The sequence below is a fragment of the Colletotrichum siamense genome (assembly GCF_013390195.1).
Source record: "Colletotrichum siamense strain Cg363 chromosome Unknown KSG_Cg363_contig01, whole genome shotgun sequence".
Taxonomy (NCBI): domain Eukaryota; kingdom Fungi; phylum Ascomycota; class Sordariomycetes; order Glomerellales; family Glomerellaceae; genus Colletotrichum; species Colletotrichum siamense.
The window spans coordinates 6759227-6772485 of NW_023501014.1; the positions used below are offsets into that span (position 1 = coordinate 6759227).

At 55.9% G+C, this 13259-nt stretch overlaps 2 protein-coding genes across 2 annotated transcripts; one reads left to right on the plus strand and one right to left on the minus strand.

The window, feature by feature from the left end:
- Positions 1-5014: 5014 nt before the first annotated feature.
- Positions 5015-6586, plus strand: CGCS363_v001718 (Uncharacterized protein; the record flags this gene model as incomplete). Its single annotated transcript, XM_036633567.1, has 1 exon — positions 5015-6586. One exon carries the CDS (start codon positions 5015-5017, stop codon positions 6584-6586), a length of 1572 nt encoding a protein of 523 aa, XP_036502767.1.
- Positions 6587-10792: 4206 nt separating this feature from the next.
- adhA-1 (alcohol dehydrogenase) lies at positions 10793-12198 on the minus strand (the record flags this gene model as incomplete). Its single annotated transcript, XM_036633568.1, has 4 exons — positions 10793-11269; positions 11332-11515; positions 11655-11754; positions 11907-12198. 4 exons carry the CDS (start codon positions 12196-12198, stop codon positions 10793-10795), a joined length of 1053 nt encoding a protein of 350 aa, XP_036502766.1.
- Positions 12199-13259: the final 1061 nt, after the last annotated feature.

A 13259-nucleotide genomic window follows, 5' to 3' on the forward strand; every position in this document is an offset into this window, starting at 1 on the left:
CACTCACGATGAATGAGGCAGGCTGGGAAAGAACAGCAGCCAGCCAACCAGCCAGCACTTCAGTTGGAGATGGACGTGGTGTGTGTGAGAAAACGTGCAGGGAAAAAAAAAAACTCGAAAAAAAGACATGGGAAAAATTCCGTCGAAAATGGGATGGGCAGGTGACCCCGTCCATACGTAAGAGAAACCACATGACTGGCCGGCTGGCCTTGGAAGCGGGTCTGGGCCCGTGATCCGTCCCCCTGTTTCCCGCTTCCCGTTTGCACCTGCACCTGCACATCCCTGTCAACTACTGTCCACGTTCCCTGAGCGCTTGGCCTGGATGGCGTCGAGTCCAGGCTTTTTTTCCTTCACTCTCAGCGAAAAAGTGACTCTTTCTTGCGCATGGGGCTCTGATGAAAATTTCAAAGGAGAAAAAAAAGAGCCCCATCGTGAGATTGAGGCTATTGCTTGGCGGGCCCCAACCTCTATGGGTACTTGTAGTCTTCCCCTTTCCCGGTGACATTTAGTACGGGACGGATGCGCACCGGGATCCTGTTCCGTTTTTCTGACAAACGCTGTGGTGGGGTGTGTGGTGTCGGCTCGAAACCGAGGCGAAGAGAAACATTACGGTTTGCGCCTCCGTTTTTTCCTTTTGGAATTTCGCCAAGTTGGGAAATGTTCTCGATCGTTCTTGGCTATTTGCGCAAACGAACCATGGAAGGTGGCATGATGGGATCTGAGATCAGAACACTTAGATTCCCACGCCCGCACTGTTGCTATGGCGGGGGATTGGGGGATTGAGGGGGAAGACGGAGTCACCGCTACTGTGATTGCGTTTCGGAACTTCGGTATTTGCGAGAGAAGGAGAGGCGTGATGAGAATTTGGATCACGTCTTCAAAGTGCGTGCGGTGCGCCGGAGAAGGGAGGCTGTCGTCAGCTTACAACGCGAACTTGTCATGCCAAAACGGCCCGGCGCCACCATGCAAGTCATGAAGAGAAACGATTGCTGCGAACACGAGAGAAGAAGTAGACTGACTAATGTGGCATCCTGCAAGCGCTATGTCCGGCACGGTCTCGAGGTCGAAGGAACAGACAAACTGCATGAATTGGGGGGACAGACGAACAGCTCGCCCGTGTGTCGTTCTGCTGTCAGGGGACACCGAAAAAAGTGTCACGATGAATATGTCACCAGCGGAGCCGTGTGCACGCAGAGTGTGCTGTGTGTCTGCTGGCCTCCGCCAACGAACCGCCCTCTCCCCAATTTCCCCAGTTCTCGCCCTCTCCCGCGCTCTTACCCGTCCGGAGCATTTAGGCCTGATTCTTTTCTTGGCTGGAGAAGGCAGCCTGCTTCTCCCGGGCAGGTGCATTGGGATGGCCTCACGTACAAGTCACGATGGCACCGGTCGTCGTGGAGTTGACTCCGTCCGCGAAGAAACGCGCCCGCCTCCACAACTGACGACCAGAAAAAAAGTAACCCTCTCGGCAGACCAGCATCGGAGCCGAGAATCGTACCACATGGCATTTTGTGACACCGCAACATTGGAAAGAAAGACGCCGTGTGTGTGGGAGAGAAAGTACCTGACGGCGGCGGGCGGCAACAACTCATGTTTCCCATCTGATGTGCTACCGGTTTCTGTCGCCAACGGTGCATCGCATCATTTTCCGCAGGGCGATGCCGGGCGGCTGCCAAACCTATCGCCGGCCGTTCGTGTGTGCGTGTGTGTGCATGTGTGCGTGCTGGGCCTCAGAAGCTTCTGGGCCGTCTTAGGCCTGGCATCACTCTGCGAGAGACTGGCATCATACCTACATACAGCACAAATTAAGGGAAAAAAGGTACCGATGCATGTACCTTTTTTTTTTGTTTTACCGCCAAACGGATGACAACCAGACCGCCTGGATCAGGAAGGGAAAACGTAAGGCAGGGATGGGTGTGATGCGATGGCACGAGACGGAGATCTTCTTCTCTCTCGCGCATTCTCACAATAGAAACTAATTAAGTGGGCAAAAGGATGGATGGCATGCCATGGCATTAGCATAGCCAAGCACACCCAACAAGGTACCTGGATGGGTTGATGGAATGAATGGGATGGATTTGGTGATGGGACGCGGCTCCATGGTGGCTGCGACCGGGACTGTTGCGACGACGGCGGGAAACATGATGCCATACCATTTGAACTAAGTACAGTACCTAACTAGACACAACTTGTTTTGTTAGAGTGGTAGCGGGGTATCCATTAATGCTGTTTCTGGTTTCTGAAGCTTTTCAGCCTTTGGTTGTACGTGTCGTGGTCTCGTCCAGTCAGTCTGCGCGTCTCCATTCACGTTTCCTCGTTGTTCTGTAACCGGCGTGGGCTGCTCTGCGTCCCGTCCGGCGCCCCTCCGTTCCCATTGCGACGCCGTGCCCCTGGCGTTGCGCAATTGTGGGCGACCGGGCACTAGTTTTAGGGTGCGCGAATCCGCCCGTCGAGGTTTAAAACGATACAGGCGGCGCGAAAGGTGGTTGTTCCCTGGAGCGGTCAGGTACATCACGATGTTACTTTTTTCGGTTGTTTCTTTCATGTGGCCGGCCAGTCTCCGTAGCTTAGGTATGGCTGTGAGGACGGTGAGAAGTACACTACTTTGTGTAAGTCTGTGAGTAAAAGCGGAAGAGGTGCCGAGGAAAGGGAATTGGATGCTGTCTTGGCTGACCGCCGCCGCGCTGGGCTGCCCGCTACCGACAAGGGGGCGCGATCAGGCGGGAGCATCTCCGGGCCTCCTACAGGAGTGACAGGTCTGGAAACTGAGATGGGAATCTAACGGAACGCCGTAGGAGGTTGTGGCAGCCGCTGGTGGTGAACTGGGACTGGTCTCCGGCCCGGTACGTATTACCTTAGAACTTGGTGTACCTCAGTACGGATACTCTTCTGAGTACACACACGTGGGCCCTATTACCCATTGTAAGTGTCATGGCTCAGGAGAGTGAACCAAGGAAGGTCAGGAGGGCAGTCCCCTCGACCCATGGGCAGGCTATGCCATGCCATGCCACGCCCTGGCCAGTGGCCAGTGGACAGCGGACAGTGGACTCGGTCCTTGCTTGGTTCGAGCAAGTGGTTGCGTTGAAGGGCGCTGTTGGCTGGGCGGTCCGGTCATGTTGGCCCCAAAACCTAGCAAAGTACAGTACATGTGGTGTGTAGTGTGTGCTCACGCCCTCAGTTGACGAGCCTGGTAGGGTACTTTGTGCTGCAGTTCGAGGTGCTTGCTGGATCCTCAGTGGAGACTGGCTGGCTGGACTCACACTTCTGCCCCTCCATGGATCGCAGTTTTTTTCCTTCCACGAGCTTCACACCAGGCAAATTGACCAGCTCTACAGCGGGCTCCAGGGAGCGATGCGCGCTGGGCTGGGCCGTGTCAAACGCTAGAGCGGAGCTGTCTCGTCAGGTACCCTCCCTTTCCATGACACATAATTACTCGATGAAAAGCTTGACCATCACGAGCTGGCGAGACATAATAACGCGACGTCCTGCTTTGACGGAGGAAGCTTTATTAGAAGAGCTGAGCTGTGACCACTTTTCGTTCAAGAGATCTGCTATTGCTTCTTGCTCTTCACGATACCCTCATCCATCAACGACACAGCTGTCTACTACGTCTACCAACAAAGACACGAACAATACCGCACTAATACGGAAAAGAGCCTTCCCCACCTCCACTTTCGCTCGCTGCATCTCATCTGAAGCCGCCGTTAAGCGCTGCAGCTGCACCCCAGTCACAGTCACTCCCATCACCGCCGTCGACTTACACGGGGCCAAGAAGAACTTTTTCCCTTCCACGAGAAAGAGAAAACGAAGTCTTTTCACGAGAGATCCTCTTTTTTTGCGTCCTCGACCGTCTCGACTCAGACCACCCACCTCGTTTCGAACGTTTCGTTTCTTCTCCCTCGTGGCAAGCAAAAAAGTCATTGCGAGCGAGAACGAACAACACCACCAACCAGCCAGAAACGACAACGAAGACAACCTGAATAGGGCAACAAGAGACGACATCATCTGCGCGCCACATCACACACACACACACACACGCCCAAGCGAACCAAACGCAACTCTACCCATCCCACACCCCGCATCTTCCAACATCGCTTTGGCCCTTCCAGCTTGAGCAACGCAAGGAGCAGATCTCTCATCTGCCCTCCTCCTCCACCACCACCGCTACCTAGCCCCAAACAAGCTTCCCTCTTGGCTTGCACGAAGCCCCAAAGGCAGAAAACCAAACGGGAACAGAACAGGAGAGACCACGACCACAGACCTTGCGCCTCGTCTTTTTCCCATCCGGCAAGGGTTCGAGAAGACCCAAAGAGAAGACGACAAAGCGACCCCTCCATCCGTCACTTGGACTTGAGCAACAAAAAGTACAAAGGGACTCGACCCCCCTTCCACCCACCAGACTCATAGGTCAAGGAGACAAGACCAGCAGAAACGAACATCAGCAGACCTCGACCTCGCGTCCCTCCTTGCATTGCAGGCTCCTCTTTTTCTCCATTACCTGCCCGTATCCCGCAATATCCATCTCAGGTCATCATCACCTGTGTGTATTTGATTTATTGCCTCTTCCACTTACACACTCGCCTTACTCACCGCCCTAACCATACCGGGCGGCCCTTCGCCTTACCTCGACTCACGAAAAGCGCGAGGTACCTCCTCCACCGAGCTTACTGCGCCCAGGCGCCCGCGTCTACCTCGCCCGTCCTTCGGGATCCGGCGAATCGTCTATTTTTTTTTCTCTCTTGTTCCCTTGTCCGCTCCCTGAGCCTGGGAGCCCTACTCCGGCGACGGGCCCTGCGCCCAACGTCACACCACATCATCGTCCCAGACACCACCCCCCCTGGTCGTCACTCTTTTTTTTTTTCTCTTGCGTCGGTGGTTCCAATACCCATCTTAGGCCCGGCCAAGAATTAAATAGAAGCGCCCTGGAAGCCGCATCGAACCGAACTACAGCCAGATCCAGCACCACCTAAACGGCCAAATAGGCAATCCGGGGAAACCCTTTCCAACAACCATAACCATGCCCCACCGAGTCGCCAATTTCCTGCGCAATTCCACTGAGAACTTCAGTGTTTCCGCAATTGCAAACCTCAAGACGAAGACCATCCGCCACCAGTCTTCAACACAACAACACCACAGTACAACAAACGTGCAGGACCAGGGCTTGCTGCGCAGGCTACCCCTCGACCGCCACTCCTCCTATTCCTCCGATGACGGCGAGCACATCCCCTACAACAAGATGTTCGCCGCAGAGCCCCCCGCCGTCGAGCACCTCAAGGAGAAGAAGCACCACCACCACCGCATCTCGCTGCCGTTCGGCCGCTCCGCCAAGGACTCCCACGAGAACCCGCACGCGAAGCTGGACTGGAAGATCGAGAGCCCGCCCATCGTCTTCTTCGGCGATGCCGAGTCCTCCACCGGCGCCCTCGTCTCGGGCCAGATGTTCCTCGACGTCAAGGACGAGCACCTCGAAGTCGAGGCCTTCGAGGCCCGCCTCAACATCCACGTCCACCACAAGCGCCCCTTCACCAACCACTGCAACGAGTGCCAGAACCAGTACACCGAGCTCAAGCGCTGGACCTTCCTCGCCCACCCCACGACGCTGAAGAAGGGCGTCCACCCCTTCCCCTTCTCCATCCTGCTCGAGGGTCACCTCCCCGCCTCCATGGACACCCCGCTCACCTCCATCACCTACGAGTTCAAGGCCGAGGCCGTCCTCCCCAAGAGCGGCTCTTCTCAGGCCAACCACCCCATCAAGTTCGAGCAGAACTTCGACGTCAAGCGCTCCCTCACCCAGCCCGAGTTCCCCCACCACTCCGTCCGCGTCTTCCCCCCGACGAATATCAAGGCCAGCGCCCACTACAACCAGGTCATCCACCCCGCCGGCACCCACAACGTCTCCTTCCGCCTCGACGGCCTCACCACCGCCAACCAGACCAACAAGACGGTCGAGTTCTGGAAGCTCAAGAAGGTCACCTGGAAGCTCGAGGAGACCATCAAGACCGTCGCCCCCGCCTGCGAGAAGCACACCCCCGCCGGCACCGCCACCACGCCGCCGACGCAGCAGAAGGGCGCGCCCCGCACCGAGACCCGCGTCCTCGGCGAAAAGTACATGCACGACGGCTGGAAGAGCGACTACACCTCCACCGACGGCCACGTCGAGTTCGAGTTCGACTACGGTGTCATCGCCGGCAGCAGCAAGCACTCCCACGGCCCGCGCTACGCCTGCGACGCAAAGTCCCACGACGGCACCGAGGTCTCGCACGCGCTCATGATCGAGATGGTCGTCTCCAAGGAGTGGGCGCCCATCGGCAAGCCGCACCTCGCGACGCAGACCGGCACCGGCCGCATCCTGCGCATGCACTACCACGTCATGCTCACCGAGTGCCCCGGCCTCGGCGTGAGCTGGGACAACGAGGCGCCGCCCGTCTACCAGGACGTGCCGCCCTCGCCGCCCGCGTACCCCGAGGAGTTGCAGCGGCAGCTGGGCCACGGCGGCGCGGAGGTCCCGCCCGTGGAGTACGAGAGCCTCGAGTCCTTGGACGGGCAGACGCACAGCACCGAGGGGTCTGTCAACGGATCTACGTCATGACACACCCACCAATCTACGAATGCGACATGAAATCTTATTTTTATAGAGTGGAGGAAAGCATAATGTATTAAGAGGTGGAAAACTATTTGGGACAGCGAAACTGGGAAAGGAAAACAAAAAGTTACTTGATTTTGAAACCATTTATTCTTTTGGATTTTACGCACATTATACCCCTCGGACAACGACCGGGCGCCATTTACACCTTCAGTTTACTGTCGATATTTGTTGGTTACTTTTGGAGAGAAATATTGTGGACTATTTTTTGTTATATTTGAAGAATCACGGTGAAAGGACCAGTGGAAGAGAAAGAGATGATCTGAAGCATTGCAAGGCGTTGTTAGTTTCGGTTGTGATGGGGCGGGCGAAGAATACTTCCCCGAATCGGCTTCTCAGCAGCCACTCTGATGTTTTCACTTGCTTTTCCAACAGCGAAATATAGATATAGTAATTACATCACCATTCTCAACTATAACTACGGACTCATGAAACCAGTGAATACACGCTTGTAAACTATGATGATTGAATTCCGCAAGTTGCGCAAGTAATTACGACAGACACAGAGTGCGCAACGCAAGCAGCAACTTAGAGTGTTACATAGGCGGACAAGTGCAGTTACAAAGCCTATGTGGAGACTTTTCGGATACCTAGGCACCTTTTTTACTTTTTGCGCTTCATCGCGATGGATGAGCGTGCTGCGATTCATTGGCAACGAGACAACTGCAACAACGCCCGCTCATCGAAACAGCAGACCCCGAAGACAAAAAAAAATCAAACATGCAAAAGACGTTGCCCCTCCTTGAGTCAAGTGGGATGACATGTGAAGAGAGCGCGCGAATCGGGGATGAACCCTCTACTGGGACATGGGCGGCAAGTTCTAGCCTGCCTGCCTAGTCCCCTGTTGTGCGGCTCAAAAAGACGCATTGTCCACGTTGTCTGGTGTGTTTGCATTGAAAACGCCAGCGGGAAAGAGGGACGGCTAACGGGAACGGCTACGGGTGCTGCATGAGACGACGGTGATGGTTGGGTTGTGTTGGTGTGGGAGTGAGAAGAGTTCGGAGGGGAGGGGTTGATCTTATGAAATTGTTACTTGATGGAAACTGGGGAGAGTTCTAGAACGCAGCGGCAAGCACTTTAAGGATTGGGAACGCTGGGAACGCCGGCGCGGTTAGGTGTTGTCGCCCCTTGGTCTGAGCTTTTTTTTCTGCTCAATCACAGAAGGTAAGGTACTTTGCATCGAATCGTCACGATGACCGCGGCGGTGGATTACGTTTTGGATTTCGATTTGGAGGTTTGCTCCGAGACGGCGGTTAGCCTTTCTGTAGTACGAGTCTCTCGGGCCGCGGTTTGAGTGGCAGAGGCGGGTTTGCGGTTGAAGACAAGAAGGTAGCGCTAACTACTGGGAACTTGGCAGTGTGTGGTCTGGACCGTTTGTGGATGAACGGGAGGTCACAGCTCGGTGGGCGTGAGAATGTTTTGGCGGTGGAGCTTCGTCATGTCACGGCTTGGAAAGTTTGTCGCGGGTAGTTGCAGTTTCGAGAATTGAAATCCATGCATTCAAAGTGGAGGTTAAGTAAGTTTAGGCGGGAATTGAGCGCCGAGACTTGGAAACATTTGCCTTTGTGTGTGGTAGATGAGAACCAGGCAGAGAGAAAACGAAAACGTTGCGCCCAGATGAGGCAGTTGCACCCGCTTGGCTTTGGCTTTGGGGGATGGATTGCGCCATTGTTGCCTCGCGGGATGCGTTCACGATGGCGCGGTGCAAGCTTCAATTGGGCGGGGTGCGGCCTCGTCTTCGGGCAGCCGACGGTACGCCGCCGGGCACGTTTTCGCGCGGTGTGTCTGCTGTGGGACGTTAGCTTCCATGGAAGTGAGCGAGGGCCGGCGGCAGGTGCAGACGCTGTAACCGGCGCACCGGGCCGGTGGTGTGTGCCAGCTCCAACTCCTGTGGCAAGCACCGCCCAGGCCGCAAGGCCGCACGCAGGCATCGGGTGGCATTCCGGGAGGAGGGAGGAGGGGTGGTCGCTCGTCGGGAGTTGAGTTGGGTGTCGGATGTTTTGGAGGCGGGGCGGCGCCCGCCAGGGAAAGCAAAAGCATCGTGAACTTCCGTCGAGTCACCAAAGTCAGGCCGAAGTCATGCCAGAAGGCCGCGAAGGTTGGGCCCTGTGACAAATCGGAGCCGGCCGCGACCACCGCATTGTTGGCAAGACTCAGCACATGCGCCGGGCAGGCGGCGGTGACGGCGGCGGAGGGTCCAAGGAGGACCTGAAGGCGTTTTCTGTTACGTGAGAGGATGCGACGGGAGACGTGCCGGGGAGACCTTCCTCAACCTACCTTACCTTACCTGACGTGCCTTACCTAATGCACCTTTTAGAGAGTACTGGCGGTACGCCAGCGTTGGTACCGCGACGGCGAGCGAGCGAGCGAAACGAACCACGACCGGCTTGGAGCGGGCTGCGTTTGATGATGCAATACCATCGTAGTGGAGCTCCGTTGTGAAGAAGTATTCTACTTTTCCTCCCCTTCCTCTTTTTTTTTTTTTTTTTTTTTTTTTTTTTTTTTTTTTTTGGATGAAATGGAGTCTTTGCTGGGTTGTCCTTCTTCTTCTGACTCTAGCTGGAGCGACGCTTTTCTCGCAGTTTCAAACGGAACGGAGGCTCCGCTCCAGGTCCCCTTTGGTTCCGTTTCCCCCTGCGACAGGCAGACCGCAGGCAAGCACTTTAAACCTACCGTCCGGGGAAATGCGAAAGTTTGCTAAAGAATTTTTCTTCCCTCCCCCCACCGGCGGTTCTCTTTCTTCGTTGATTGATGAAATCGATCGAACCGTGCCCACTTGGTGCCGTCTCGTCAAATGTCCGCATTGGATCGGTTCAAACTTTCCGATGGGATCTTCGCCGGGGCGTCCTTCTCTCAGTCTCAGCGTCACGGATCTCAATTTGCCAAGGATTTCTTCTGCCTTGTGAGCGCAATCAGCGAAGATGACGGCGAGGGAAAGGACAAACGCTCGGCGTGCCCACGAAAACGGAGAGAGCGAAACGCAAAATAAGTTGAGCAAGTTGCAGATTAACAGAGAGGTTTCTGGTTCCCTGGCGATGGGCCACCATCTCGATCGTTACGTCAGGAGGGGCGGCGCAACCTCTGCAAAGTTGGTTGTGGAATCCACATACAATCCCACTTCTTGGTAACACACACAAAAAGGTACTGTATCCTTGTGGGTTTTTCGATGGGTACGGTGAGTCAGAAGATCCACCGTCGACAAAGACCTCTGGGGCAAACACCATACACACACAAACTGCAGACAAAAAAAAGCAAACGGAGTCATCAGACGAGGGAATCTACATAGAACCACATCTGTGGTCCGGCAGCAACGATCTCCACCACCGGAGATGGGTCTCATCGGGATCGTCCCAGGACACCCAACAAACACGGCCGGCTGGCGCAATGGTAGCGCGTCAGACTTCTAATCAGCTTCATGTGCAGTGAAGCGGATCAGTTGTTCATCTGAAGGCTGCGGGTTCGAGCCCCGCGCTGGTCACTTCTCTTTTGCGTGTTGTAATTTCTGTTATAGATTTTGACTCGAAATCTTCATCGAGTCGTGTGGGCTTGCAAAAAAAAGGCTTAGCAACTTTCTTGTTGTTAGCAGTTCGTTTGGGTGTGGGGATCTACGGGCTGGCTTTACGTCTGAGTTGTGAACCCGTTTGTGAGCTTACAAGTCTCTAACGAGAGAGCGTCGTTTCTAGTGTTTTTGTAAGTTGATATGCTGGCTTCATTCACCCCATTGATCAGCTGTCTGGCGTCGCTTACACCGAGAAATCTTCGATATCTGGTCCAATTCAATACTGAGGTAGACACCCCGATTGCCAGCGTCATTCTATAACATTTTATAGCGGTTTCAGCTCGAACTATGTACAAGACAAGTAAACGCTGTCACTTTTTAGCCTTGTTCAAATCTCAGGTCAAACGGGGACAGCTTGCGTGGTCTCTTGTTGTCACATCTCCTGTGTTGTAGGCACCCTATATGGCATATCCAAGGCAAGAGCTTGCTTCCTCACCCAAGTCGCCAGATCAAGTGTTCATCCACCATTGCACTGCTTCAGTACACCAACGAGACTTCCTCTCTGTCTTGAAGTCCTGTCTCTGCTTTAAACCTGCAAGCACACGCCTGGACCGGAGCCTTGCTCTCACCACCTGCTCGTCATGACCGCACCCTCACCCAAACACAACCACATTCTTCCCCTCCCCCTTGCCCCCAAGGTACTCCTGCCTCATCTCCTCCGCCTGCTCAATCCGCCACTCCTTCATCTTCACCTCGACCCCGTGCTCCGCCACCAGCCCCAGCAGCTCCTCCGTGTCCTCCCTGCTCGCGACCAGCGAGCCCACGAGCGTCAGGTCGCGGAATATAACGTCCTTGTACGACATGGTGATGCCCGCGTCCGGCTGGCCCAGCAGCACCAGCGTGCCGTGCTTCCGCGTCACCGCGGCGGCAAATTTGAACGCCGCCGGCGCGTCGGTTGCGAGCACCGTGGCGTCGAGGCCTGGGTACGCGCCGCCCACGACCTGCGCGATTTGCGAGACGGCGTCGGGGGCGGGCGTGGTTGCGAGGATGGCGAGGTCTGGTTTCAGGGGGTACGAGGCGGCGAGGTCCAGCGCGGACTGCTTCACGTCGATGGCGACGACTTTGTAGCCCTGGGGACGCGGTTAGTTGACGAAAGAGAGAGAGAGAGAGTGAGAGAGGCGTGGGTGCGGACCATGGCCTTGGCGAGCTGCGTCCCGATGTGGCCCAGCCCGCCGATGCCGACGATGCCGATGGAGCCGCCGGGCGGGACGGCGGCGCGCTTGATGCCGCCGTAGATGCTTATGCCGGCGCACATGAGGCAGGCGGCCACCGGGTAGGACATGGCATATGGTATCTTGACGGTGAAGCGCCAGTCTCTGGATAGATTGTCAGTATGTTTGTGTGTGTGTGATGCCGCCAGTCAGCAGTCTCGAGCAATGGGGGAAAGGAGAATGGAAAAGAGAATAGAGGAGGACAGGAAAAGGGGGGGGCTGCTGAGGAATGGTTTGTGCGTACGCAACCATGTACTCCGCCCAGGCACCGTCAGTGGTGATCCCCTTCATGAGCATGTTGTCGCAGTAGACCGGCCTCCTGGCCTTGCAGTCGGGGCATTTCCCTTTGGGACAAAAGTCAGCGTTGGCGGTCCTGCATTGATCGGCGAGGTGAGTGTGGTCATGACGACGGGCTCTCTCTCTCTCTCTCTCTCTCTCTCTCTCTCTCTCTCTCTCTCTCTCTCTCTCTCTCTCTCTCACTCTCACTCTCACTCACCACAAGCACCCTCAAAGTTGATGCACCCCACGCAGTCACCCTCCTTGAAGCCCTGCACCTCGGTGCCGACCTCGATGACGACGCCGGCGGGCTCGTGGGACCCGATGACGGGCAGCGGGGAATCGAAGGCGCCCTCGTTGACCATGCAGTCCGTGTGGCAGAAGCCGGCGGCGCGGACGCGGATGAGGAGCTGGTGGGGCTCCGGCCGCGGGACGGGCACGCGGGAGACGGCATACGGCGCGTTGAAGCTCTTGAGCTGGATGGCCTTCATCGTTTTCGGGAGGGGAGCCATCGTTCTGGTTGCGGTTCGGCCCCGTGGGAAAATGGAAACTGCCTGTCTTTCTGTAGTGAATTTCCAAGCCTATACTGCTCTCTGTCTTTCTGTGAAGTGAGACTGTTGAAGTTGCACCTGGGTTGTATGTGATGTGATTTTCCGTGGATCGCGGGGTAAAAAGGTGAGTTAAGGCAGGCAGGACGTGGTGGTAGGTGCTTTTGTTTGGGCAGGGGAGAGCTTTGATTGTCAACGTCATGGCGGGCGACCCGGGCGAATCCGCTAAACGCGAAGAAACACGGCTGCGCTTGCGGTTGCGGTTGCCCGTCGTCCACAATCGATTGCTGATACCCTAAGAGCGAGAGGATACGACAAAACGGCGCCGAAGCGAGGCAATACGACGGCCGAACGACGCTCGGTTGTTCAGAGGTGGAAGCCGGTTTGCGCGGCGCTTACACGTATCGCGACGATGCCTCGCTGAACTTGATCCTTTTTTTTTTTTTTTTTTTTTTTTTTTTTTGCGCTCACCTATGCTCACTCACTCATAAGCCCAGAACCTTGAACCACGAGCAGCTGGGCACAGATGTGGCTCATGTGGCGTTGCTGCTGCACCAAGCGAGCGTCTTCCGTTCAGCCGCCTCCGCCGCGCAACGGGCATTGATGACGGGCAATTGAATATTCAGCGCGGGCTGGCCGACTCTTCATTCAGTGCCTGGCTGTCGACGGGACCGCTTTGACGGAATACATGTCGCGGCATCAAATAAGCAACTGAGAACGGGATATGGATCCCGATATGATGGTGATCCAGATTTACAAAATCGCGGGAATGTCACCCGGCGCCTTAGGGCGTCGTCCCACCCCGATCACGCGACCGGGAGAAAAATCGGCGTCCAAACAGCACGGCGGGCCCCCGCCGGCGATTTCCATTTCAAATCACGCCCGCATTTGCAGCCGGCCCCGGAAGTGGGTCCGCCGAAGCCAGCCGAAGGGAAAAAAGGCTTAGAAATACAGCACCGCCTGACTAATGCCCCTCTTCACTGGTTAACGGTGATGCAATCACGAAAGGATGGTGTCACTCACTC